At 40.2% G+C, this 25,792-nt stretch overlaps 1 protein-coding gene across 7 annotated transcripts in view; it reads left to right on the top strand.

The window, feature by feature from the left end:
* Positions 1–25,792, top strand: part of RALGAPA2 (Ral GTPase activating protein catalytic subunit alpha 2) — a 182,197-nt gene that overhangs the window by 54,981 nt on the left and 101,424 nt on the right. For all 7 annotated transcript variants that reach the window (XR_014170068.1, XM_081917687.1, XM_081917686.1 and 4 more), the window contains 7 exons: positions 1,969–2,136; positions 4,724–4,818; positions 5,337–5,415; positions 5,556–5,732; positions 10,371–10,564; positions 10,815–10,913; positions 12,591–12,746. Coding sequence is in view for 6 of the 7 variants with exons in the window: in XM_081917687.1 (XP_081773813.1) it covers positions 1,969–2,136; positions 4,724–4,818; positions 5,337–5,415; positions 5,556–5,732; positions 10,371–10,564; positions 10,815–10,913; positions 12,591–12,746 (968 nt within the window). In the remaining variant the exon portion in view is untranslated. The remainder of the gene's footprint in view (positions 1–1,968; positions 2,137–4,723; positions 4,819–5,336; positions 5,416–5,555; positions 5,733–10,370; positions 10,565–10,814; positions 10,914–12,590; positions 12,747–25,792) is intronic.

Here is a 25,792-nt window from a genome sequence, read left to right as displayed (position 1 = left end):
CTAGGGATGATGGGAGTTGTAGGCCAAAAACATCTGGAGTCCCAAGGTTGGGAAACACTGGTTTAGACCACAGCGTCACCAAGCAAAACTGGTGTTCAAAGAAGTTCTTCTGTGTAATGAACTCTGCTGTCTCCACAATTTTAGCAAACCTAAGAATTTGACTTCTAATAAGTGTAAGAATCTATGACCATGAAGTCTGTTGTATATTTGACCTCTTTAATTAAAATACACCCATTCTTGCTATTGTATGTGCCTCCATCTTCATGTACAGTCATTTCCGTATCTCAAGTCTTCATGACAATTTTTTGTTGTTAGTTGTGTGGAGTTATGTTTTGCTTTGTAAGAATCCTAAAAATTAAGCTGACTTTCTAATCAGCTGAAACGTAAGTACACTGGAGTTGTTCGAATTGCTGCATCTATGGCACTTCCTAAATCTGTTGATGGAAAAGTGGCAAAACAGTTTTGTAACTCAGGTCCTTCTTTAATATAGATTTGACAAAGATTTTTGTTTGATCACAGGCTATTGAATTTGAGTATGTGAATGACAATGGGAATTACATTTAAAGGTTTTATGAAACTTGCAAAATTATAAAGTAGCATTCCCACAAGAGAAAAATGTTAACATAGCATAGCCTATTAGCATAGTTATCAGGCTGCTTGCCCAGTTAAAGAAAACACATACAAAGATGACAAAATAGTAAATTGAAGGAAGGTATCTTAACTAAGCTAGTATAATAAGAAAAATAAAGGAAGAAGAAAATAAAAAAGTACTTTGTACTTACCAGCATAAACCAACAATACTAAAGGAAATGAAAACCCCCAAAGTTGGGGAACTAGCTTCTTTGGGATATACATGTTAGGCCAAGGAAACATTTGCTACAGTTCCTGTTTGTTATTGTTAATTACCTCATACTCTAGAAATACGAATTTCCCCCCTGCATTCAAAATACATATGAGACAGAACACGGGGTTAAAGTGGGGTTCACAAATCAAATTGTGCCTTGAACCAGATGAATTCAAAACTTCATATTTCAATTTCAATGTGTGCCACCATATCTTATGCTGATGCATTTTCTGAGACTCCAACACTTAAACTTCAAATAGCTAGATGAGATATCAAGCTGAAACATTGGGGTGAAACCGTTCAGGTGGAAAGGAAAATATTTTAGCATTCTGGACTCCTCTAATCATGCTTATATTTGGTAGAAATATCAGTGCATGTTAATGTGATTGAGCCACAGCAAAAGTGAAATAGCTTCTAGATATTATTTTTAAATAATATAATTATTATATTATATTTATACACATTATATATATGTGTGTATATATATATGAGAATGAATAATAATCCCTGAAAGTAATCTTTAAGTTACAAGTTTTACATTGCAGATCAGTGTTCTGCTTGGTTCTTTGCACCTCCCCGTGAGCAACAGTATGAGAATAAATGATGCAACCTGAAGAAATGTATACAAATTTGCTCAAAAAACATAATTTAAACAAGTTGCAGAATTCACTTTCTCAGCACGTTATTGAGAGTGCAGATTTTAAGAGACTGGGGGATTACCACAGAGTATACTCACTCAAAACACCCTGATTATTAAAGCAATAAAGCAAAACTTAGATTGTGAAAGACACTACACAACTCTGTTTTCCCACTATAAATAGGGAGCTTGATTTGAAGGAAAGAAACAGCATCCAAATAGATGTGTTAACTCTTTTCCTCATACCCTTTCTAGCCTTGAAATCACACCCCTTCCCATAATTTTAAGCAGAGAACTATTAGCTAGGATTCCCAAATTCATGTTAGATCAGTCCTAATAGTTAACATTTTATTTTGTTTTCTCTGCTAATTAATAATGAGGTACAAATGTATTAATGATTTGAATGTCTCACAACGTTATTGATGCTATAGGCATGGGCATTTGTAATTGGCATATGACTGAAATAGTTTTGTACCAATACCTACAGAAGCTGAAGAATATCAACAGTCAGAAAATGGAACAGGACTTGAATATCGCCAGCCAGAAAATATAGAAGGAACAGAATGTATTGGCACATTTTCAGACCAAGAACAATTAACTCGAAGTAGTAGCACCTCGGATATTAGAGACCAAAGTAATTCTGATGTTTTCCAAGGTAATTTAGAAGTAATAAGAACTGCCTCAATGAGGAAGTTAGTTCTTGTTTTGGTTTGAAATGTGTTGTGCAACAATGGCAAGTGCTGTGTTCTCATAGCTCCATGAATTCATCACTATGCCTGTTGTATAATAGAGTTCTTAAAAGGCAACAACTGTGATTTTTCACCACAATGTTCACTGTGTAATAAAAGTATATCTTATAATGGTAACTTTGCAAGAAGATTAGTTTTAGTCTGTTACATTGCAACAATACCAATCAACTGCTTTAGTATAGTCCAGTCTGTCTGTCTGTTTATACCCCATGATCACAAACTTGGAAGTAAACCCCACTGAATTCAGGAGGACTTGTCTGCACTTGCAGCCTATGTTGGGGAGGGGGAGTATGCTCTCAATTTACAATGAATCATAGAATCATAGAGTTGGAAGAGACCACAAGGGCCATCGAGTCCAACCCCCTGCCAAGCAGGAAACACCATCAGAGCACTCCTGACATATGGTTGTCAAGCCTCTGCTTAAAGACCTCCAAAGAAGGAGACTCCACCACACTCCTTGGGAGCAAATTCCACTGTCGAACAGCTCTTACTGTCAGGAAGTTCTTCCTAATGTTTAGGTGGAATCTTCTTTCTAAAGCTGCACATGCTATAGAGTTTATGAATCCCTTTAATCCCATGTTCAATAATTTTGGTGGTCATATCATTTTAGGTAACTAGTGTTTCAAGACATGAGAGGAATACAAATATAACAGGTTAAAGCCAAAAGAAATCTGAAATGTTTTAATATTGATGCAACAAATAATGTAATAATTTAGTTAATGTTGACTATTTGGTTTATAATTTAAGTAGCGTCAGCTATGACGTTAAAACAATTTGCAAGTGTATTCCATGTTTATTTTCCTTATTTACAAAAAAGTGAAAACATCATGCTTATTCCTTAATAGGCTGTTTTGTGGCACCCCTCCCTCCCCAGGGATGGATGGACCAGCCAGTTTCACATGTTCAATCATAACTCTGTTCCATCCTGTTTTTGCATTAATCTATTTTTTAAACTCATTTCCAAGCACATTTTGTCTAGTTGTTGTTGTTTTATATATATCCTGCCCATTTGGTGGGGTTTCCCCAGCCACTCTGCGTGGTTTACAGGATGTGTGTGTGTCTGTGTCTGTGTGTGTGTCTGTGTGTGTGTGTGTGTGTGTGTGTGTTTTGAAAAATACTTTGGTGCTTTTTGGAGCTGTGAGCTCTAATGTAAAATCTGGAGAGGCTTGAGGCCCAAATGATGCTTTTATTTTCCCATCAGTGTATTAGTTTGGGAGAAGAAAATTAAGGCAGAATAAAATGCTTTTGCATTCCTACTCGCTTCTAGCCCTCCCCCCACCAAAAAGCATTTCATTTAAGTATAGTTTACCTCCTCTTAATAATATTGTATATGTAACCCAGACTTTTTATGAGAGGTTTGCTAAATAATGGATTGCAGCAAAATGTTGCCCTTGTACCACATGAGTCTGTGGCTATAAGGAGAGGGGAGTCCGAAGACAGTGTTGGATAGGAGTCCCAGAAGTAACTTGAGTCATATTCGTGCACATTTTAAAAATAGTTTTTGAATGTTTCAAAGTACAACCAGTCTGCATGCAAGTCAAGGCAGCATGGAGATTTTGGATGCAACCAAATGTTTAGTTTGATGGAGGAGGAGGTCTGGTGGACAAAATAAGCAGATTGATTTTTGCTGCAACCTGAGAGGTATGGGGATTTTTGGCTGGGAATCAAAACTTGTCTCAGCTTCACCTCTGGGCCACAATGTTAACTAACAGTGGAACCTGTTGCAGTGCTAACCTATTCACTCCAACGTGCAGTCGGAATATACAAGTGCAGTGCAGGGTTGCTGCATATTATTCTCTCAACTCAGCCTGCAATGTAGGGATTAAAGCAATGGATAACATCACAAGATTGTTGGATTCTCTAAGCTTCAGCCCAGTCTCAATGTACAAGAGGTGCCCAATGGCACGACAACACAAAACAGTTGTTGTAAATCATTTGAAGCTACATGACAATTTTGGATTTCTTCATTGATTGCTGTGGCCAGCTCTCTTTCATCCCTGAAAACATTTAAAAATAGTGTAAACAAAGACTTGCAGAGGGTTAGACTAGATGGACTTCCAACTCTACAATTTTATGATTCTATGAACTATTATCCAATATAATGGATAATGATGACAATGGCAAGGTTCTCTCCACCATTATTTCTTTTTATCATCTCTCCTCCATTCCCAGCCACTCAATTTCATTGCCCCTCCTACCCAAGCTTCTGTGCTGTCCCTCAATAGTTGGTCAGCATTCCATACCCACTGAGCATAGTTAATCCTAATTAGTCTTTTTTCATTACTCTCCCCCACCTCCATTAGGGTTTTCCACCCTAAATTGCTTTTTGTACTTAAGCAAACTTTGGATTGCCAGAGTATGCTAATATCTTGTGCATGAGGATTGAAATTAGAATGGCTTGATTAGCGTGTCATATTTATTTGTTAACTGATAATCCCAATATTTGAATGAAGTATTTTTTAAAGAATTAAAATATTACTTTCCATTTCACAGTTAGAAAAACAGAAAGCTCACAGAACTTAACTTTGGATGCTGAATGTGTTCAAGGAACTGAGAGGTCCATGAACAAGGAAAGTACAGCCCAAGAAGTAAGTTTTAATGTGCATTAAAAAGTAAAGGTACCCCTGTTTGGGCCATAAGAAAAAAATCCTTATTAGGGCAATGTCTTCATTAAGTCAGCCAAAATAGCAGAAAATAGTGTGCATGTTTTTGAGTTCACCAGAGCTCTTGGTCTCCTGACCTTCCCAACAATTTGTGTTGCTGTTGATTACCAAGAGGAGGAGGGGGAGGGCAGCAGGAGCACTACACAGTGTGACACAGCAGTGAAGCCAAGCCAGTGCTCCCAAGACTGTGCCTACAACCACCCACACAGCCCCACCAGCTGCTACTGCTGCCACGCATACACTCAATCCCCTGCCCAACTCACAAAAAGTGGGAAGAAGCTGGTGCTAGCAACAACTGCTGTCCTCCAAATAATGTGTTCCAGCCCTTAATCTGCAAGTGTTTTGAGCAATTATCTGGAAGTACATGCCTCCATTAATTTGAGACAATTTGATAAGAAAATAAATTGTAGTCCAAACAATTTCCTGTATATTTTTTCACACAGGCAAGCAACCCTCCATCTCAATTAGATCTCAAAGCAGACATGCAACAATCACATGGAAGTCCCAGAGAAGGAGAACAGAGTGAGTTTCAGTAAAAGAGGTGTTTATTGCTTTGCTAGTGATTTGTGGTACAATATGCTGATGTCACTGTTGCGTATGCATATGTTTTTAAAATGTCTTCTTTCAAATGACTGTTTTACTCATCACTTTTGGCTATGTAGGTGAAAGTGTTAGCAGTGATACCTCCATTGGATACAATAATGAAGTAGATATCACATTAGCTCCCTGGCAAACATGTGAAGAAAACCCTGATGTAAATATCCCAGCTGATATTTGCGTTGATCCTGATGCGTGCCAGTGGTTGCATCTGAGTCCTTCAGGTGTCACAAATTTAACAGGTATGTATGTTCGGGAAGGTAAACGGCATTTCCGTGCACTGTTCTGGTTCACCAGTCCATTATTGTTGGGGCTTCTTGTTCCTTCCACCCCTTTGCCTCCAAAGTCTGAGCTGTGGCCGTTGCATAGAAGAATCCCTCCCTAAAGGCCGCAGCTCAGACTTTGGAGGCAAAGTTATTCCAAACATTTTTTTCAACTCCTCGTAAATTAAGCCCCAGAACACTTTGATCTTCCTACGTGTCCACCACATATGATACATGTCGCCATTACTCCTACCACACCTCCAACAAGTATTTGCTAAATTTTAAACATCTTTGATAGTCTTGAGGGGGTGAGATACCATCTGTGCTGCATCTTTAACATATTTTCTCTGATGTTATAACACGCCTTAAATTTCATATTTGTTCTCCAAAGTTCTTCCCATTCGGCCATATCATTATTGGACGTCCAATGTCCTGTGCCCATCTAATCATTGTTGCCTTAACCTCCTCCTTAAACCAAAATTCCCACTTTGAAAAGATTTTGCTTGAAGGAAGAGAAAAACTGATTTCAAAAATGTATAAACTACTACTAGAATGGGAGGTGAAATGGTGATATCAGAAATGATAAAATGGGCTAAATATTTAGAACATAATATAGAAATGAATGTCTGGGAAAAGTTGTGGAAAGTAGGCATGAAAGTCACTGCTTGCCATGCTTTAAAAGAGAAATATATGAAAATGATGTTTACATTGTATTTAACACCTAATAAACTATCTAAAATGTAAAAGACATTTTCTAATAACTGCTGGAACTGTAAACAAGCAGACGGTTCTTTTTTCATACGTGGTGGACTTGTAAAAAAAGATAGGGTATTTTGGGAAATAATATGTGATGAGATAAAAAAGATGTTTAAAAAACCTGAAGCTTTTCTGCTAGGGATTATGCAGATAGAAATTCCAAAAAGGATGGTTAAGTTGTTTATGTATTTAACCAAAGCAGCTATTATTTACCAAATTCTGTGCTCAGAATTGGAAAGACAAAGAAGTTCCCACTACAGAAGAATGGAGAAGTAAAATAATGGACTATGCTGACTCAGCAAAGCTAACAGCTAAAATAAGAAAATTTAATGATGACTCTTTTTTAAAGAATGGAAGCCCTTTATGGATTGTTTGAAGAAATTTTACAATATGAAGAACCTGCAACCAGGTTTCGAACTATGAGCAACAGAAAGAGTTCAAGATTATTATGTTATGATTATGATAAAATAGAGTGATGATAGCTTGCAGCAAAGGTGGGGGGGGGGGAGAATAACAACAGAAAATGGGCTAGGAGATAGAAAATAGAAAAGTTTTTTTATAATGTGTATTAGAATTTTATTTGTATTTTTAAAAAAACTTAATAAAAATATTATAAAAAGAAGGTTCCTGCCTGGAAGAAGAAATTAAGGGAAGCCACATTTCCACCTATAAGATCAGGTCATTAGGAACTGCTTAGACTATCAAAGAGGAAATTAAGAGGAAGGGTTCAGAAACATCAGGTAGTAATAAGGTAGTAATAGGATCCATGGTGGTGAGGAGATCTAAGGTGCTGAGATCTGGCATAAGAGTCTTGTGATCATTTGCTCATGCATCTCATGCATGAGTGAAGGATTTTCTCTCAACTCCAGGACAGGATCCTGTGTACACCTGCCACACCCTACTCAAGATACCTAGGGGGCAGTATTCATGGCAGATGCCATCATGGGTACATCACGGTTTTCAGCATGCTCCATGGTGGCAGGTGTCATAGCACACAGTACCTTATTCCTTAAACAGTGGTAAGCAGACTTCTTCCCTAATCAATCTCTCCATAGTGTTTTTCCATGGATCAATGCTATTCAACAAAGAAACACTCAAAGACTTGCTTCTTGACTCTAAAGATAAAAGAAAAGTTATCGTAACCCAACAGAAGGAACGGTGCTTCTCCGACAAATCAGTCATTTGTCACTACAGGCAGCAAGGCAGACTGAAGGAACACAAGCCAAAACAAACCTGAAACAAGCCATGTTTTTCTCCAAAAGGTCAACAGGGAAACAAGTTCAACATCTCCACCCCTCCCAAGAACCCCCCCAAGACACCAATGATGCCATCAGCAATAAAGTTGGGAAGTTGCCTAAAAGCATTCATACATATTTGGCAGCACTCAATGATGGCTCAGTGGGTCCTATGGTTACTGCATAGAATTCATCATTCACCCTCAAGCACAGTTCATCACTCCTCTCTGCATCCCCATCCAAATGCCAGATTGTGAGGGAATGTGTCCAGCATCTCATCAGTATGGCAGCAATAAAGCCAGTACCTGCAGAAGAACACTTGTTAGGCACCTATTCGATTTTCTTTGTAGTTCTCAAAAAAAGATCGCAAAGCCTGGAGGGCAGTACTCAGTCTGAAATATCTCAACAGCTGAGTGATCTACCCCCAAAAATCCAGATGGATTCCCTAGGACGTATCAAGCAGTCCCTTCATCTCAATGACTGCATGATTTCCATAGACTTACAGGATGCATACCTTCACATTCCTATTCAACCCAAGTACCACAAGTGTCTTCGACTCTTCATTGGCCCACACCAGGCATAGGCAAACTTGGCCCTCCAGATGTTTTGGGACGGCAACTCCCATCATCCCTAGCTAAGGATCAGTGGTCAGGGATGATGGGAGTTGTAGTACCAAAACATCTGGAGGGCCAAGTTTGCCTATGCCTGGCCTTCACCATTCAGGACCCTCCTGTTCAGATTGGCCTGATCTCTGAGAGTCTTCATGAAGACAATAGTTGCCCTGGTAGCTCACCTCCCCCTCTAGGGCAACCACATCTTCAGAACACTATGAGGACCCGCCAAACTCACAGATTCCTCATCAACAAGGATAACAGCCACCTCCTCCTCATACATATTGGTGCACTGATAGATACTACCCAGGGCCTGGTAGTCCTTTCAATCAAGGCAGCAACTAAGCTCCTGATGTCCTCCAATAGGATGGACGTCATACTAGCTTGTATCCTGGATCTATACATATCAGCCTCACAAATCACTCTGTGGGCCAAGCTTCATGTGAGACCACTCCAGTGGTTCCTTCTTCTACACCAGTGGTCACATTCACAGCAAGCACCACTATGTCTTGATCTCTCCACGGCTATGAGAGACCATGTTCTGGTGGACAAGGGACCCATGGAAAGGAATCCCCCTCAGAGGTCCCCTAAAGATCACCGTAACATTGGATGCCAGTGTGCAAGGCTGGGGGATGCATTGCGAGGGGTAACTGGTCCAGGCAGACTAGACACCCGTCAATTCACACAGCATATCATCAACTGGCTTGACCTTAAAGCAGTGTCTGGCCACTCAACCCTTTTTCCACAGTATGTCCATCTATTGCATCCTAATCAGAATGGACAACACAAATGTTCACTCCTATATCAACAGGGAAGGTGGGACCAAATCAGCAGATCTACAGCAGGAGATCACATTATTCCTACTCTGGGCGAAGAACCAACTCTCCTAAGTGTCTCAGTAGGAGACGTCCAACACACAAGACAACTGGTTGAGCTGCACCAGACTGGACTGCTTCTGTTTGGGAGCAATATATTTTCCTACCTGTGTACATTCACTCTTGAGCCACATAGCTGTTCTAGACACGCTAGAGACTCCTTATAGTCCTCCCTATGTAATAGACAAAAGCTCTCAGAAGGTTGGTGCTCTGAGGAGGGTAAGACAATTCTTGACCTTTATTGTCTGAGTTGTGCTGCTGGTATCATAACTGTGCTGGATATGTTGCTTTTGTAGCACTAGAGGGTGCTGAATACCCACTAATTTCATGTCTTTAGCTTGTAAGCCTAAAGGCAGGGTCTGTTCATTTTTGTAAGCTGCTATGGGAGAAAATTTGGCCAAGAACCAGAGTGAAAAAATGTTATAACTAGATAAGTAAGCAAGTCTAAGAAATTTTATGATAAATAAGTGCATCAGTAGAAAAACAAGCTGTTCTGCTCTTCAAGATCGCCTGTGCTTTTTGTTCTAGCAAGTACTGTAGCTGTGATGAAGTCAGTTTTATTGCCCCTTGTTATCTGTGTGGCTTTTGATTTCTTCTAGAATAACATTAATTTTGTGTTAGACTTAGAAATGTAAGTGTTGATGTGAGTGAAAATGTACTCCTAAAGAGATGTGTGCCTTTTGAGAACAAATTGTTTTGTGTTAATCACTTTGCTTTTGAGTGAACAAGTCATGTTAAATAGGACATGTGCTGAAAATTATTATAGGCTGAAAATGGAAAGCTGGGGTCATATGTGCCAAACCTTCAATAAAATACCTCCGGTTGTGAACAGGATCCATTCCAGAGGTCCAGCCGCATCCCGAGGTTTTTCTCTTCTCCCGAGGAGAAGCGGTAGACCACTTTGCGCATGTGTGCGGGGAAACACTTCCAGGTTTGCCGCTTTCACAACCTGAAGTTTACGTTACCTGAGGGTACAGCTGCTGCTGTACTGATTTCATTGACAATGCTGGACACTCGGAAGGAAATTTGGCTTAATGGGGAAACTTGATTAATTTCACAAATTGACCATTATCACACATTTATGTAAAATACACTTGGGTATTTTGCTAGTAATTAATAACAAATAATTTTCTCTTCTAGACAGCAGTGAGTTTCTTGCTGATGATTGCAGTATAATTGCTGGTGGGAATCTCATAGGCTGGCATCCTGATTCTGCTGCTGTGTTATGGCGAAGAATATTGGGAATTCTTGGAGATGTGAACAGTATCCAGTGTCCTAAAATACACGCCAGAGTTTTTGAGTATCTCTTTGCGCTGTGGTACAAATTAGCAAAGGTAAGGTTTGCTACTATAGACTTTGTCTAATGGAGAGTTAGTAGACTAATGTGAGATGCTAAAATAAATAGAACAGGAAATACCCTAACTGTTTAATCTGTGGACTAAGCTAGATTGGTAAAGAAAGAGGTTAAGAAGGAAAAACTATTCACTTTAGCTCATCAAGATTGTGTATGTCTTACTATCTGTCTTATCTATCTATCTATCTATTTATTTATTTATTTATTTATTTATTTATTTATTTATTTAGATAAGGGACAATCTTGCTATCAGTCTGGATAACCAATCCACTCCCTCTCCTCCTACTTTAATTCCTCCACTCAGAATATTTGCTTCGTGGTTGTTCAAGGTAAGTTTTTCATGCACCTTGGTTTGGACCAATCTCATTTGTATCCTGCTTTTGTTTACCTTCAGTCTTATACTTCTAAACTCCCAAATTGCTTTTTAAACATGGAGGAAGGAATGCCTTACTATGTTAATTTTGTAGCTACCTCTAATGTTGGGATGCGGGTGGTGCTGTGGGTTAAACCACAGAGCCTAGGACTTGCCGATCAGAAGGTTCAACACGCGACGGGGTGAGCTCCCCTTGCTCGGTCCCTGCCAACCTAGCAGATTGAAAGCACATCAAAGTGCAACTAGATAAATAGGTACCGCTCCAGCGGGAAGGTAAACGGCGTTTCTACTCTGGTTCGCCAGAAGCGGCTTAGTCATGCTGGTCACAAGATCCAGAAGCTGTACGCTGGCTTCCTCGGCCAATAAAGAGAGATGAGCGCCGCAACCCCAGAGTCTGTCACGACTGGACCTAATGGTCAGGGGTCCCTTTACCCTTTACCTTACCTTTAATGTACATGTAGCTATACAGTGGTACCTCAGGTTACATATGCTTCAGGTTACATATGCTTCAGGTTACAGACTCCACTAACCCAGAAATAGTACCTCGGGTTAAGAACTTTGCTTCAGGATGAGAACAGAAATCGCGTGGTTGGCGGCGCAGCAGCAGCGGGAGGCCCCATTAGCTTAAAATGGTACTTCAGATTAAGAACAGTTTCAGGTTAAGAACGGACCTCCAGAACAAATTAAGTATGTAACCAGAAGTACAAATCTATACAAATCTAAACATAACATCAACATAAGCCTTTAAAATTCTTTTGTTTATGAATGTATGTTGAAACTTTTTTTATATATATTCATTAGTTTGGATTTGACCTAAATACAAAAAGTTCACGAGGGCTGCGATTTCAGTGACAGAAGCCTACATGTGACCACTACTCTGTATTAAGGATTTTTGAGTAAACTTCAGGAGTGCACATCACTCGATTCACATTATGGAGAAAGAGGAGACTGTTCCCTTGTGCCCTGTTTGAATGATGCCTGAAGTCCTGTAATGAAAGCAGAGTCAGCATCTACAGTAATTTAGTGAATTCTGTGCAACCAGCCTGTGATGTGCAAATTAATTGGTTAATTGGGATGTAAATAAGAATATATTAAGTTGCACTTAAGCTTTAATCTACTATTTTTATAATAAAGTGTGCAGTTCTGTCCTCAACTTCCCTTCCTTAGTGTTGGTATTTTATTTATAATACAAAACGTTAATTATCAAACCTAATAATGGATTATATGCATTTGTGCTGCTCTCTTCATGGAAAGTTCTTTGATTCAGAGAGGCTTCTATGGATGGAAGGGCAGGTGCCATTTTTGCTGATTCTCTCTCTCCACTGCAGCCACACACTCCTATGTTTTTCCAAAGGGTCCCTCATTCCTTTAGAATATCTGAAAATTGCAACCCTCACCTTCTATTAGCTGAAGTCTTTGCTGGATCAAAGCTATTTTGTTTGTGGGTGAGAAATGTTGACGTTAAGTTCCATAAAAGTTCCAAATCATAGAAAATGTAACTTAAAATGTGCCCTTTATCATCTTGAGAAGGATGTCTTCAACAGTTGTCTTTGTTTCATATATTGTAATACAATACTCATGTTCTGATTATTTAGAAGCTGTCTTATTCATAAACCATACTCTTTTATTTTAGGCTACCACCTTATCAGATGAATATAAGGAAGGGAAGCTTCAAGCCTACAAACTGATATGTGCTATGATGGCTAGACGCCAAGATTTTGTGCCAAATCCTGACTATCTGGTGCACTTTTATCTTGTCATGCATATTGGATTAACGAGTAAAGATCAGGTACAAATACTATATTTCTAGTTCTGAAAACTGAACTGCGTTAATTTAACATGCTTTCTAAGGTTTGGATCCTGAGCCACAGTATGGCTTGAGACCCTGTGGAAGAACCCCTGGTGGGATTTACCAGTTCTTCCCTTCCCCTCCAATCTACTCCCCCTTTTCTGGAGGTTCCCCCAGCCCACCACAGTATGGTGGTGTGATGCAGCAAAGAGCTTCAGGGGGAATCTATGCTAGTTGTTTTCTTTTGTTTTGCTGGCACTGTGTATGGGACATCCCTACTGGTGCATGGGGAATTGAGATCCAAGCCACTATCTCTTTGGTTACTAATGAAAACTGAATGACTTGGAGATTTCCATAAAAAGTGGCTTCTGGATGTCTCTTTCTATTTCATGCAGGTCCTGCAATCTGTCCCTTCATTATGTGAAAATTCAGTTATGTGAACATAAAGAATTCTGCCCAAACCTCACTATACACACTGCAGATTCAGATAGCCAAACAGCCAGAGTTTGCCCCCTTCCTTCCTTCCTCCCTCCCTCCCTCCCTCCCTCCCTCCCTCCCTCCCTCCCTCCCTCCCTCCCTTTGTTCCTTATTTGTTTGTGGTTTGTTGGTCAGTGGCAACCATTTTCTCATTCTTTCATATGTATGAGAGAGGAAGTGGAAAGAGAGATGGGACAAATCAGGGGGGGGGGGTGTCTTTCTTTTGCCGGTTGGCTAAAGCCATTTTAGGAACAAACCATGATGGGGGAAGGGGAAAAGATCACAAATTAGAATTGTTCCCATAGGAAATAATTGAAATTGTCAGCTCATTATTCAAACACCCGCCTTACAGATGATTTCCTGGGAACACATTGTGTTCGGTAAGTGGGACCTGTGTGTATAGCCATTATTTCACTTTTATTTAGTTCCTGGTGTGAGTTAGGTGCTACGCAGCACTTTTAAATGGCAATATTTATGCTCAGGAGGCTTCTCAAGCAAGTAAGACAAGGTGAAGAAAAAAATTAGAGCTTGGAAATAAGTAGAGCATGTTAGATAGAGGAGGTTTAATTGTGTAGAAAAGATAAGGCTGCAGAACTTCAAGGAAAGCTGCAGGGAAAAAATGAGTTAACTAGACTTGAAGGTGGCATATTGGACAGAGAAAGTGAATCAGTTTCAGGTTTGCCAATGGTAAAGCAGGAAGTGAAAGTAAAGAAAAGAGGACCAAGAGTAAAGGAGCTCTATAGAGCACAAAAAGGAAGAGTTTAAAGAGTGATTTGAGAGTTCTACATCAAATTAGAGAGGAGAAGCCAACCAATCAAAAGCAAGGTAGATTAAGACACAAACTGATTCTACTTAAGAAAAGTACTATAGAAAAAGGTATTCCCGCTAATTTCAATAGGTAATAGATTACAAAAATTTTCAATAGTGCAAATTTTAAGTTATAAACCATATCAGTATTGTTCCACATTGCCACTGCCTTTTCAAAAAAATTCCCTTTTATACCTCTTGGTGGCAGTCTTGGCTTCAAGTTTTCCAGTTGGTAGCTATGGGATTCTAAGAGTCCATTGCGTTTTTTGCTTTTCAATGGTAAAAACTCAACAGTGTCCAATGCATATATACTTGCTGTATTTTTATCTAAATTGGCTAACCTGTGGCCCTCTAGATGTTGCTCACCTACAACTTCCAGCAACCCTAGCCAGCATGACCAGTGGTTAGAGCTGATGGGAGTTGTAGCACAACATCTAGAGGGACAGATATTAGTCACCTCTGATCTAAATTCTGCATCAGCCGAGCAGCTTCAACAAGCCTCTAGGACTCTCCAGGGTCCTCCCCACTTACGTGCATTTCACTGATGTGTGCGGAGGCCCAGAACATAAGCCCTGCGCAAGTGGGGAGTCTCCTGTACATACAAGTAGAAAGCATGAAGAAAAACATTTTTAGTAAAAGACCAGCACCAACTTAGGAGCTTCCAAGACTTATGGAATATTGAGGGCATAAATAAAAGAAAACTGTACAGAAACTAATCTCTTTCAGGGATAGGAGACTCCTGGGTTCACACTGAATGTCAAAGATAGGAACTGTTGTCTTGGTTGGTATTGATTCTGCTTTGGCATGACAAATGTGCTGCCTAAGCTAAATTCTTAGATTTCTCCATTGTTTTCTATGGGCAACTCTTGCTTTTGCCTGTGGGAGGGGACATGCTTCTGTAGGGGAAAACGTTTAGCATACCGTGCGTCTTTATAGGTTGTAAGTCTGTGGGAATGAACTAGCTTGTTTTTCTTGATATTATGTAAGATGTTCTAAAAAGCTTTTCAGTGGCAGGGTAAAAAGATTGTAAATAAACACAATTGTTTCGAAAGCATATGCGGGCTTCTTACTTACATGGGACAGAGAAATTTTCAATGCAATTGCTTCTGAAAAAGGAAGGGTTAAACCTTTCCACTTTGTGCACTCCTCATGCTAACCAGAAGCCTGTAGCTGTAAGCCTTCAGAGTGCCATGTTTTCCTTTGCACCTCCTCAAACTGCCCCCTCCCCTGGTCCTCAACAGCACTATAAGGCTCCTGTCCCAGGCGAGCTGGAGCTCTCCGAGGGAATGGGGATAGACTGTGACATTGCATGTCTCACTTGTGCTCTCCACTGCTGAGCTTAGTAACTGAATTATTAAATCTTTAAAAGGCAAATAAATCCTTAAAATATTTAAAATATCCTGTTGTGAATAATTTTGGTTTATCTTCTGACCTATACCTCTCTGATATCTCTTAGTACCGTAATTGCAAAATATTTCCTGAAACATGTTGATATTTGCTGTACCTTGCTTATCCTCAACCTTGCACACCAACCTTAGACACATCAGCCATAAGACTTTATAAGACCGCCCCCATTACACCCCATTCCAACCCCCATTCTGCCTACTTTCTGCCCACTTCTGGGTCCAGAAGGTCCCGCATGCCAGCGTTCGTGTGTCAATTGGACACACACAAACTAAATTAATTCTTAAAATTAGGACCAGAACCACTATAATGCACTGTCCTCAATTCCCATTTCATGGAGCATGATACCATGGTCCACGGGGTCAAAAGCTGCAGAGAGACTGAGAAGCAGGAGCCAACCCGCTTGCCCTATCAAAACAAACTGTGTCATCTAAGAATGCTTACAGCTGCCCCACTGCAACTCTCCTCCACCTTGCACAAGAAGCGGATATTTGTGACTGGTCTGTAGTTATTCTAGTCCAACAAGTCCAGGGCTGGTGTCTTTAGGGGTGGGCACACCACTGCCACTTTCAAGGCAGCCGGCATCACCCCTGTTATGCAGTAAAGTGTTAACCACACTCTGGACCCAACCAGGCAACCCCTCTCTGATAGATTTAATAAACCAGGCAGGGCAGGAGTCAAGAGGGCACATAGACAACTGTACAGCCACAAGTACCTTGTCCACATCAGCTGATTGCGTGAACTGAAACTAACTCCACAACAAACACATCACCAACTATGACATTGGGTACTTTAGGGTCATTTCATAATTCATAAACATTTTAATGGATAACAGAGTTTACCAGTAAAATAGTAAAATGTTATCTTCTAAACCTACCAAAACATAAATTATAATTAAATATTCTAGGGCCATGGTTTTAATGGTAAATACATCCTATAAGTACAAAAGTAGGAGCTACTCCATGCTCATTCTTCGCTACTTAATTCATCTTAGTAGCACTATAAACAACCTTCCATCAAATGTGTTTCCACACTAGACAGATTCAAGAGTTTCCATTTAAACTTTTTATCCACCATAGCTAGAAGCCTGCTTCTCAGTCTGGACGTCTGCGCCCCTGTCCTGAATGCTGGCTACAAGCATTCTTTCTGATAAGTGTCTCTCGTCTACCAGGAGGGCCAGAATTTACTGTTCCATCCCTCTTCCCACACAATTCTTACTAGAATCGCTCCCTCACTCATTTCCCCACACATGATGCCCCAAAAGGACAGCAACCAAAAAGCCATGTCCATTTTCTGTTGCCATCCTTGTAGCAACTCAGTTAAAATAACTGTTCCCTTTCATTCTGCTAATCTGAAGATGGTAAAATGTGATCTTGTCTTGAACAACAAAAGATCCAATGTGATCCAAGTTTCTACATTGCAGTAAATATGAGATGACTGTGAACACCGTCCTACTTTGTGCCTTTAGTAAATTTTCTATATGGTGTGTGGGGTGAATTTAGCAAAATAATTTTCATCTATATGAATAATTTTTGGCAGTTTGTATACTTGTTGATACGTAAAAACAACAACAACCCAACACCCTTTTACCTATTGTTTTACTTTGTTTATTTAATACCCACCCTTCACCACAAGGTCCAACATTATTTTATATGTGGTATAAACAGTTATGTTGTAAAATCATTTATCATTTTGTATTAGAATACTTTTAAATGGCGATCAGTATATGCTGGTTATGTGTGTGAGTAGTGTGTAGTTGTAATAGCTATTTAATACCTTGTTGCATTCATTTTTATTCCCAACCCGTGTACACTGAGGTAGTTTATGAAGTAACCTTGACATACCAAATGACTTCGGAGGAGTCATTTGGTTTGTGCTCCATAATTCTGTCCAGTGGTAACCTTGGCTGGTGAATTGCATGTAAGGGCTTTCTGAACTTTTTATTTAATTTTTTTGCCAATGTGGAAGATATGGAGGCTTTGTGATGCTTGGGAAGAATTCATAGCTGATTTTCTTTTTCTTTCTGCCATTTCTTCATTTACTCTAGCAGCAAGCTTTATAGTTAGGAGAATATTCCTATGCAATCATTGTAGTATTTGCGTTCTGTTTGAGAAATCATATGCACTCTTGATCAGATCTAGGACTTTGGGAATTTAAACTGCCAAATTCTGACACCTTGACATCCATGTTATGCAAATAGCACTTTCCCATATATCCATTTAATGCATTGTTTAATTACAATTTGCAAAAAAAAAGTCAAAGGTGTTTATGTAGTTCAAAATATTTTTATGTATTTGTTTGTAAGGCTCAAGGAAAGTATTGAATCACTTACAGGGTTTAAAATGTCATAAATTCTGCAGTGGAAGACTTTCATGTTGGCCTCCATAGAATTTGCTCCTAACACTGCAGCCTCATGTATGGTAATTTACGGCTTGTAATTTATACAAGCAAGTTAAGTTAAATGCAGAGGAAACAGCAAATTTTACTTTATAAACCTAAAATGCCCAACAATGGAGACAGTGTACAGAAAATAGCTAGATTTATTATACAAACTGAGATATTTCAGATAATTTGTCCCACATAATATTTGTTCTTGATAAACCTTTTATCTATATGTTTGGAAGATCTTAACTGGTTTCTTGGGTGTATCATATTTAACAGACTGATTTGCTAGCCATTTTAAATGTTGACATTGCTTTGCTACCATGTCTATCATAGAGGGTTTTTAAAATACTTAAGAACGGCAACAAACAGTTTATGAACTGTGTAGCCTGATCTGAAGTTGAGAAAGTAGAGTGTAGTTCTAAAAATCCCACCACAGCTGCCACTTAATTTAAATGTCTCATTCCCTTTTTATAAGGAAAATATGCTAAGCTCTTCAGTGACTGAAATTTTGTCCTTTTCTACATAATTAAGGGCAGGAATTAATCTGCAAAAATGCCAGCTTGTTCATGGTGAGGAACAACTCAGAGTCTTTCTGAGGACAGATGGCAGGTTATCAAGTTACATATATACATGGCAATAGGTTGAACAAGAATAGGAAAGGGGTACTTTTATAACTGACCTTTCTGTGAACTTGAATCAAGTGAGAGAATATTTTTAACTGATCTTGCAATATTTTATTTTCATCAGTACTTTGTTTGCAGTATTTCTAGAGATTTAAAGAGTTCATCCATTTTATTTTGACATAAACAGGAGATCCTTCCTCCCATTTATGACACTACAGAGCATCGTTCTGAATTGCACTGGTTCTTTCTGCCCTTTTCCATAACAACATCTACACTAAATTATACTGCAATTATATAAACAATAGAAATGCTTCCAGACAAATCTCTCATTTTACATTTTCATTTCAGGTAATTGTTGAATAATTTGGAACCATAATGAACCAAAATTATTTTACACATTTATAGATCAATTATGAAAGAGGAAAGGGGGGACCTGTACAAATTGTAAATCAATTTCTATTGCCATCGCTATGTGCCTTTCTTACTGCTTGCGGTTTTCTAGTTACTGTGTACCCAGCATTCAGTTAAAATGATTTACTAGGCTCTAAGCTTCAAAATGCTGTTTGTTTTTATAGAATTGTATTTTGAAGGAAACAACCTAGTGTATTTGAACTATCTGATTGTGTGTGTGTGTGTGTGTGTGTGTGTGGCAAAATCACTTAAGCATAAAACAGATGTTCATGTTGCTGCTTTCCTGTGAGGCACAATCTTTTCATAACTGCCATTTCACCACATTTTTTCATAAAATGCATATTTGCAATCATTAAATATTTGAATGTTCAGCAGAAAGAAGTTGGTTTGGTTACCTTCACTCAGTCTTAGTCCATAACGTAAATTTGAGCCACAAAGGCTTATCTTTGAGAAAGTCCCCATGAAGGCCTATTTGTGGGTCATACATGCCTTTGACTCCTGGAAATGATTAGAACAAACTTTTGAATAATTACCATAGTCAAAATGATCCAAAGGAAAATGGTGTATAACTTTCAACCAGGACTAGACTAAAGCTGGCTAAACTCAGGGTAGGTTTGCACAACTGGCTTTATCCCTCAGAAAGGTCATATTCACAGACATCTTGTGACTATTCATCTAAGTCAGTGGTTTTCAACCAGTGTGCCATGGCACCCTGGGGTGCCTTGAATGATGACCAGGGGAGTTGCGGACAACACTGGCCTCTGTGCTTTCCTTTCCTTCCCTCCCTCCTCTGATGCCCTCTCACGTCTCTGCCTTTCAAAAGCTTGCACAGCTGTCTATTGCAGTAACCCTGGCTATAAGCTCCGCAGGCGAATGGTGCCTCTGGGAGGCACCTCTCTTTGGGGCGGGGGGGGGGCAGCTCAGAGACCAGGGACAGCAGCAGCAGCTGCCCAGAGAGCTCCCAAAAACAGGGGAGGGGAGAGGAAGTTGAGGGAGCACAAGGGAACATGCTCGAAAAAGGGGGAGAGGCTGCCAGCTCTGCAGGCAAGGGGTGACATAGCTGGGCTCTTGAGCCCCACAGGGTTCCACAGAAAGAATGCAGTTGATTAAAGGAGCCATGGACTCAAAAAGGTTGAAAATCTTTAATCTAAGTGGAAATGGGTGAATCCAAAACTTCCCACTATCTGTGAATGCCATTATGTACAAATTCTAATTCTTAAATCTAATTACTTTCTTTGCATTGGTCTGCAAAAGCAGTGTGCACTGAATGCTTCCTACAAGCCTATCATGCAATTGCGCTCACAGTGAGTAAATGGCAAATTCACTTTGTGGTTGGATGTTGCAGCTTTAATTTCTTGGTTTACAGAATTTGAGAATGCATTCAGCTTGATCTGACTTTACTCCTGGGTGCTTTTGATGCACTTAATATCCACATGATATTTTAATAAGTGGGGAAAGGATGTTAGAAATCCTCAGACCTTGTTATGAGTCCTGGATTACAACCTGTGTCCTGGGTTATAAAATGTAAAATTGCAAGTTTCTCTATACAAAAATAACTCCCTGCAGTGAGATGCTGAGTAGAACTGCCTCCAACTACACAGACACCTGATCCCAGACTGATGGGAACTGAGCCCCTGGCCACACGGGAGACACAAATCAGCCCTGATTCAATTGACTATCAGAACACCATATCATATTGTGTCATGGAACATTGCAGGCTGGGGCAATAAGAAGGGAGACCTAGACCTAAACAATTATTTACGCCTATTTGACTGTTTGGCCCTGCAGGAAACCCGGCGTTTAAAAAGTCCCGTACTAGAGGGATTCAGTACCTTTCATGAACCAGCATTCAAAATCAATCCTAATGGTCGCTATCAAGCAGTCCTGACTTTATATTTTATATATATATATATATATATATCTCCTCATTTGGCCCTCAAATTGAAATATCCAGCTCCATGCCCTCCTTTAGCCCAATCTTTGCTACTCAGTCTATCCAACTCCAACATTTTATTAATTAACACTTACTTTCTGCCATGTAGAAATAGGAAGGAACTGACAAGCCAATGATCTCGTCTTTCCAATTGAATGAATAAATGATTCTTTATTTGCGTCAGCCATTGGTCATAGCAATAAAACAATAAAACGTTATACAAAGAATAGAAATAAAAAGTCAATTATATAAAATACATTTTAGGGTTTTGAATCAATAGTCAAATAGTGGATCCTATTCTGATTGCCCCAGCTAATAACCTTGCAACCTTTGCTGTCACCTGCTCATCTTGATCTGCCAAGAGAAAGGACACTGTGGCAGTAGTTGGGCGACCCGGAATGGACAATAAAAGAGGGGTGATAATCTCATTCCTCAAGCCTTAATCAAGACTGCAAGCCAGAAGGGCATGTGCCCCCGATTTGGTACTGCCATCTCCACAGGGACATAAGCGTTTTTTGTGTGGAATCTGTTGGAATCGTCTCTCAAGTACAGCCAAGGGCAATATATTCAATCTTGTGAGAGTAAAAGTGCATCTATATTTCAGAATTGCTAAGTTATGCAAATAGGGTGCCAGAGAGTCGAAATTGGAAGGTGGAAAATAGTCATACCATGGGCAAAATTTCCTTATTGTGGCAAAGTTGTTCTGATGCTTGATATTGTTTAGGCGCTGACAAATTAGACTGTTTGCTTTACTAAAACCCAAAGTGAGTAGCTGTTGTGGTGATAAACCACAAGAGTGAAGTTTTTGTTATATGTTATTACTGTTAACCAGAGGACTATTTTTTTACCTAAATACATGCCTATATTGATTTTTCCTGGTATCAGAGACTGGTATAACTTAAGTCAAGAATTTGGCATACATAGGTAAAAGGTAAAGGTACCCCTGCCCGTACGGGCCAGTCTTGACAGGCTCTGGGGTTGTGCGCCCATCTCACTTAAGAGGCCAGGGGCCAGCGCTGTCCGGAGACACTTCCGGGTCACGTGGCCAGCGTGACATCGCTCATCTGGCGAGCCAGAGCCACACAGGGAAACGCCGTTTACCTTCCCGCTGGTAAGCGGTCCCTATTTATCTACTTGCACCCGGAGGTGCTTTCGAACTGCTAGGTTGGCAGGCGCTGGGACCGAGCAGCGGGAGCGCACCCCGCTGCAGGGATTCGAACCGCCGACCTTTCGATCGGCAAGTCCTAGGCACTGAGGCTTTAACCCACAGCGCCACCTGCGTCCCGGCATACATAGAATTGCTGATTAAAGGAATTTTCTCTTGTCAGATTAATTGGTGACCCTGTCTAAAGGTTTTTGCCCTGTATTTGCTTGAGGATTGCTCTGTGATGTACTCCTCTGTCTGGCTTCATCTTTGAGGGTCTAATGTTGAATAGTCCTGCCTTGTGCCAGAGGTTCGATGAAGAAGTTCAACTTAACATTGGCCCCCTAATGTCTCAACAAATGAAACGGACTTGTAAAAATGTTACATGGAAAAAATATGAGAAACATTACACTTACTTCTGTAAAACAAGAAAATCTTTAATAAAAATTAAAAAAACCATTGGCACCATGTGCTAGAAAAATGTACTAAAACTGACTGTCAAATTTCTAATTTGCTTTTATCTACTGTTCAACTCTTCAGGTTGCTCTAAAGCTTTAGGAATATAGATTTGTCAAAAATCATTATCAAACAGATTCTTAATTATGTTATGGTTTCTGCCACACAAATACAATATACTTGGCTCATACCACTGTTTTACTTATTTTCTTACTTGCTTGCTTGCTTCTTACTTAAGTATTTACTTATTTACCTACTTATTTATTTTAAAGGGGTGGTGGTCTTCTTGAGTTGATTTTTTTAAAATGGCATATGCAAAGCAGGAGATCAAAGTGCCTCTCTTTTTTCAGTGCTTAGCTGGGCTATTTTGTTTAATTTAAGTTAGCAGATGTTACATAGCATGCAGACAAATTGGAGAGGATTCCAAGGAGTCAGCAAAGATTAGTCTGAGCTTGCAAAGTGTAGCATATTTATCCTAGTGAAAAGATTATGGTACTTTCCAAAGAGCTAAACTGATGTCATAAACATGAAGGGAGTAATTTTGTGGTCTAGAAGGACAATATTATGCATGAGTCCATAATAATTATTATAGGCAGACCCCATTCATTCATAGTATTCCATAACTGCCCTTCACCATAACATCTCAGGGCGGATTACAACAATATAATATAATATACAGCTTTAGAAACAAGTATTGCTTTTATAATTTTTTTCAATTTATATAGCACCCTTTAACAGAAGAGCTGTGTACAACATTAGAAACACATTACAGAACTTCAATGATAAAAACATAATAAAAAACATACTGACTGACAACCAGTAATAAAAGATTCATCAAAATAAAAGTCCACTCCCCCACACTTTCACAGACCATAGATTATTTAACCTGGCCACAGGATTCTGCACCAGCTGAAGTTTCCAAACCGTCTTCAGAGGCAGCTCTACGGATAACATGTTGCAGTAATCTAACCCAGAGCTTAGGTAAAGGGACCCCGACCGTTAAGTCCAGTCGCGGACGACTCTGGGGTTGCGGCGCTCATCTCACTCTATAGGCCGAGGGAGCCGGCGTACAGCTTATGGGTCATGTGACCAGCATGACTAAGCCGCTTCTGGCAAACCAGAGCAGCGCACGGAAATGCCGTTTACCTTCCCGCTGGAGTGGTACCTATTTATCTACTTGCACTTTGACGTGCTTTCAAACCGCCAACCTTCTGATTGGCAAGTCCTAGGCTCTGTGGTTTAGACCACAGCACCATCCGCATCCCTAACCTAGAGCTTACCAGAGCATAAATAACAGTAGTTAGGCTGTTCCTGTCCTGATAAGGGCACAGTTGGGCCACCAGCCAAAGTTGATGAAAGGCAGTCCGTGCCACTGAGGCTCATTGAGCCTCAAGTGACAGCAAAGGATGCAGGAGGACCCCCAAACCACGTACCCACTCCTTCAGAGGGAGTGTAACCCCATCAACCTTCCAGCCACCCAGTCTAGGGAACCAGCCACTGATAGTGCCTCAGCCTTCTCTGGCTTGAGTTTCAGTTTGTTGGCTCTCATCCAGTCCATTGCTGAGGCCAGACATTAGTCCAGCCCATCCACTGCCTCACCTGCAAATATACAAAAGAGAAGTAGAGCTGTGTGTCAGCATATTGCTGACAGCGTGCTCCAAACCTCCAGATAACCCCCCTCAGCGCTTTCATGTAGGTATTAAACAGGTATTAAACTGCATAGGGAATAGATTGAACTTAGACAGGAAGACTGTGTTTAGCGTCTTGGGAGAATATTCAGACAGGAGTTAACTGGAGGACTGAGTTTGAGAAGCAGAGCTGTGAGGATACCATCTGCTTGGATCTTATTCCAGTCAGGAGGGGAGAGATCTTCTAGGAAGAGAAGACTCCCAAACCAACTAAGAGGGATGTGGTGGTCCCATGGGTCTGCTAGAAGTACCTCAGGAGTGTGATTGATAAAAAGTTGGAAAACTGACAGAAAGTACCACCTTGTTTAAGAACCAAATTAATAAACTGTAACGGTCCCAGCGCCTGCCAACCTAGCAGTTCGAAAGCAACCTCGGGTGCAAGTAGATAAATAGGGACCGCTTTCTAGCGGGAAGGTAAACGGCGTTTCCGTGTGCGGCTCTGGCTCACCAGAGCAGCGATGTCACGCTGGCCACGTGACCCGGAAGTGTCTTCGGACAGCGCTGGCCCCTGGCCTCTTGAGTGAGATGGGCGCACAACCCCAGAGTCTGGCAAGACTGGCCCGTACGGGCAGGGGTACCTTTACCTTTACCTTTAACACCTATGCAACTAAGTTAAGGAAGTGAAGTGAAATAACTTGAAATAAGCTAAGCATTTATCAGCTAGTCTGGAAACCTGTAACATCTAATGGAAGAGTAATAACTGAAAATAAGCAACTGAACTTTAAAAGAAGTTGCATGTTTACTACCTTCTCTAGAAACCTGTAACATCCAGTAGGATTTAGTATAATTATTAATAAGTTAACTGTTTCCTGAAAGAACTTTATCTCCTGACAAATCATTTGTTTTACCAACTTGGTCCAGATAATAAATCTTTCTTATTTGTTCAACTTCTGCCTGAGTCTCCAAGGTTTTATCCTCACACAAAAACCAGTACAATAACCCATGGTGTTTGTAAAGAGTAGGTGGGATTTGCCATTATTGATGGCAGAATGGTGGAATCCGCTATATTTTTGGTTGCAGTGGTGGGATCTGCTACATTTTGGTGGCAGTGGGATCTGCTACAGGTGAACTTACAGCATGCTATTGCATTTTGCTGATACCTCGGGTGTTTCAGTCCTCTCCTTCTCCTCCCTCACTACCGGGAGCAAAGTCTTGTTGCAGCCTAGCCTTATGTCCGAAGCCAGACTCTCTTCAAACCACAAGCTTTGTTCTTGGCTTGCCCATTGCAGCTGACTTCTCTCCCCTTCTTTCTTTCTTCCTCACCTTCCCCTTCCCAATGCTCCTTGTTCCTGGACTGAGTTAGTTATTTTGTTTCTGGAGTAGTTAATACTACTCTGTGGAAAAGCACCCACCAGTGTCTCTTTAAAGGGAAATATTTTTCTATTTTCGAAGCAAGACTTGTTAGATTCATAAGAATCCAGAGAACTGGTGGTTGTGGAAAGTGGGAAGTCACTTTTAGTTGAGTAGTCAGCCACCTGGTTAAAGCCAGGACCTTTCACCATTTAGACAAGTGGAAGGATTATCTTAAACAACTAAATCCTTCTTGAAACATCCAAGCCTATCTAGTTGCTTGGCAACTAGTCCAAAAAGCATGATATAAAGGGTTCCTCCAGTTCCTTCTAATCTAGGACAGTGAACTGCTACATCTTAGTCCCCTTTCCCATCTCTACCTTTTCTATTTCCATAATCATGGCCACCTCTGGCTCTCACTTGCTACT

The sequence above is a fragment of the Podarcis melisellensis genome (assembly GCF_964234715.1).
Source record: "Podarcis melisellensis genome assembly, chromosome: 7".
Lineage (NCBI taxonomy): Eukaryota > Metazoa > Chordata > Lepidosauria > Squamata > Lacertidae > Podarcis > Podarcis melisellensis.
This window is presented reverse-complemented; position numbering and strand designations above follow the sequence as displayed.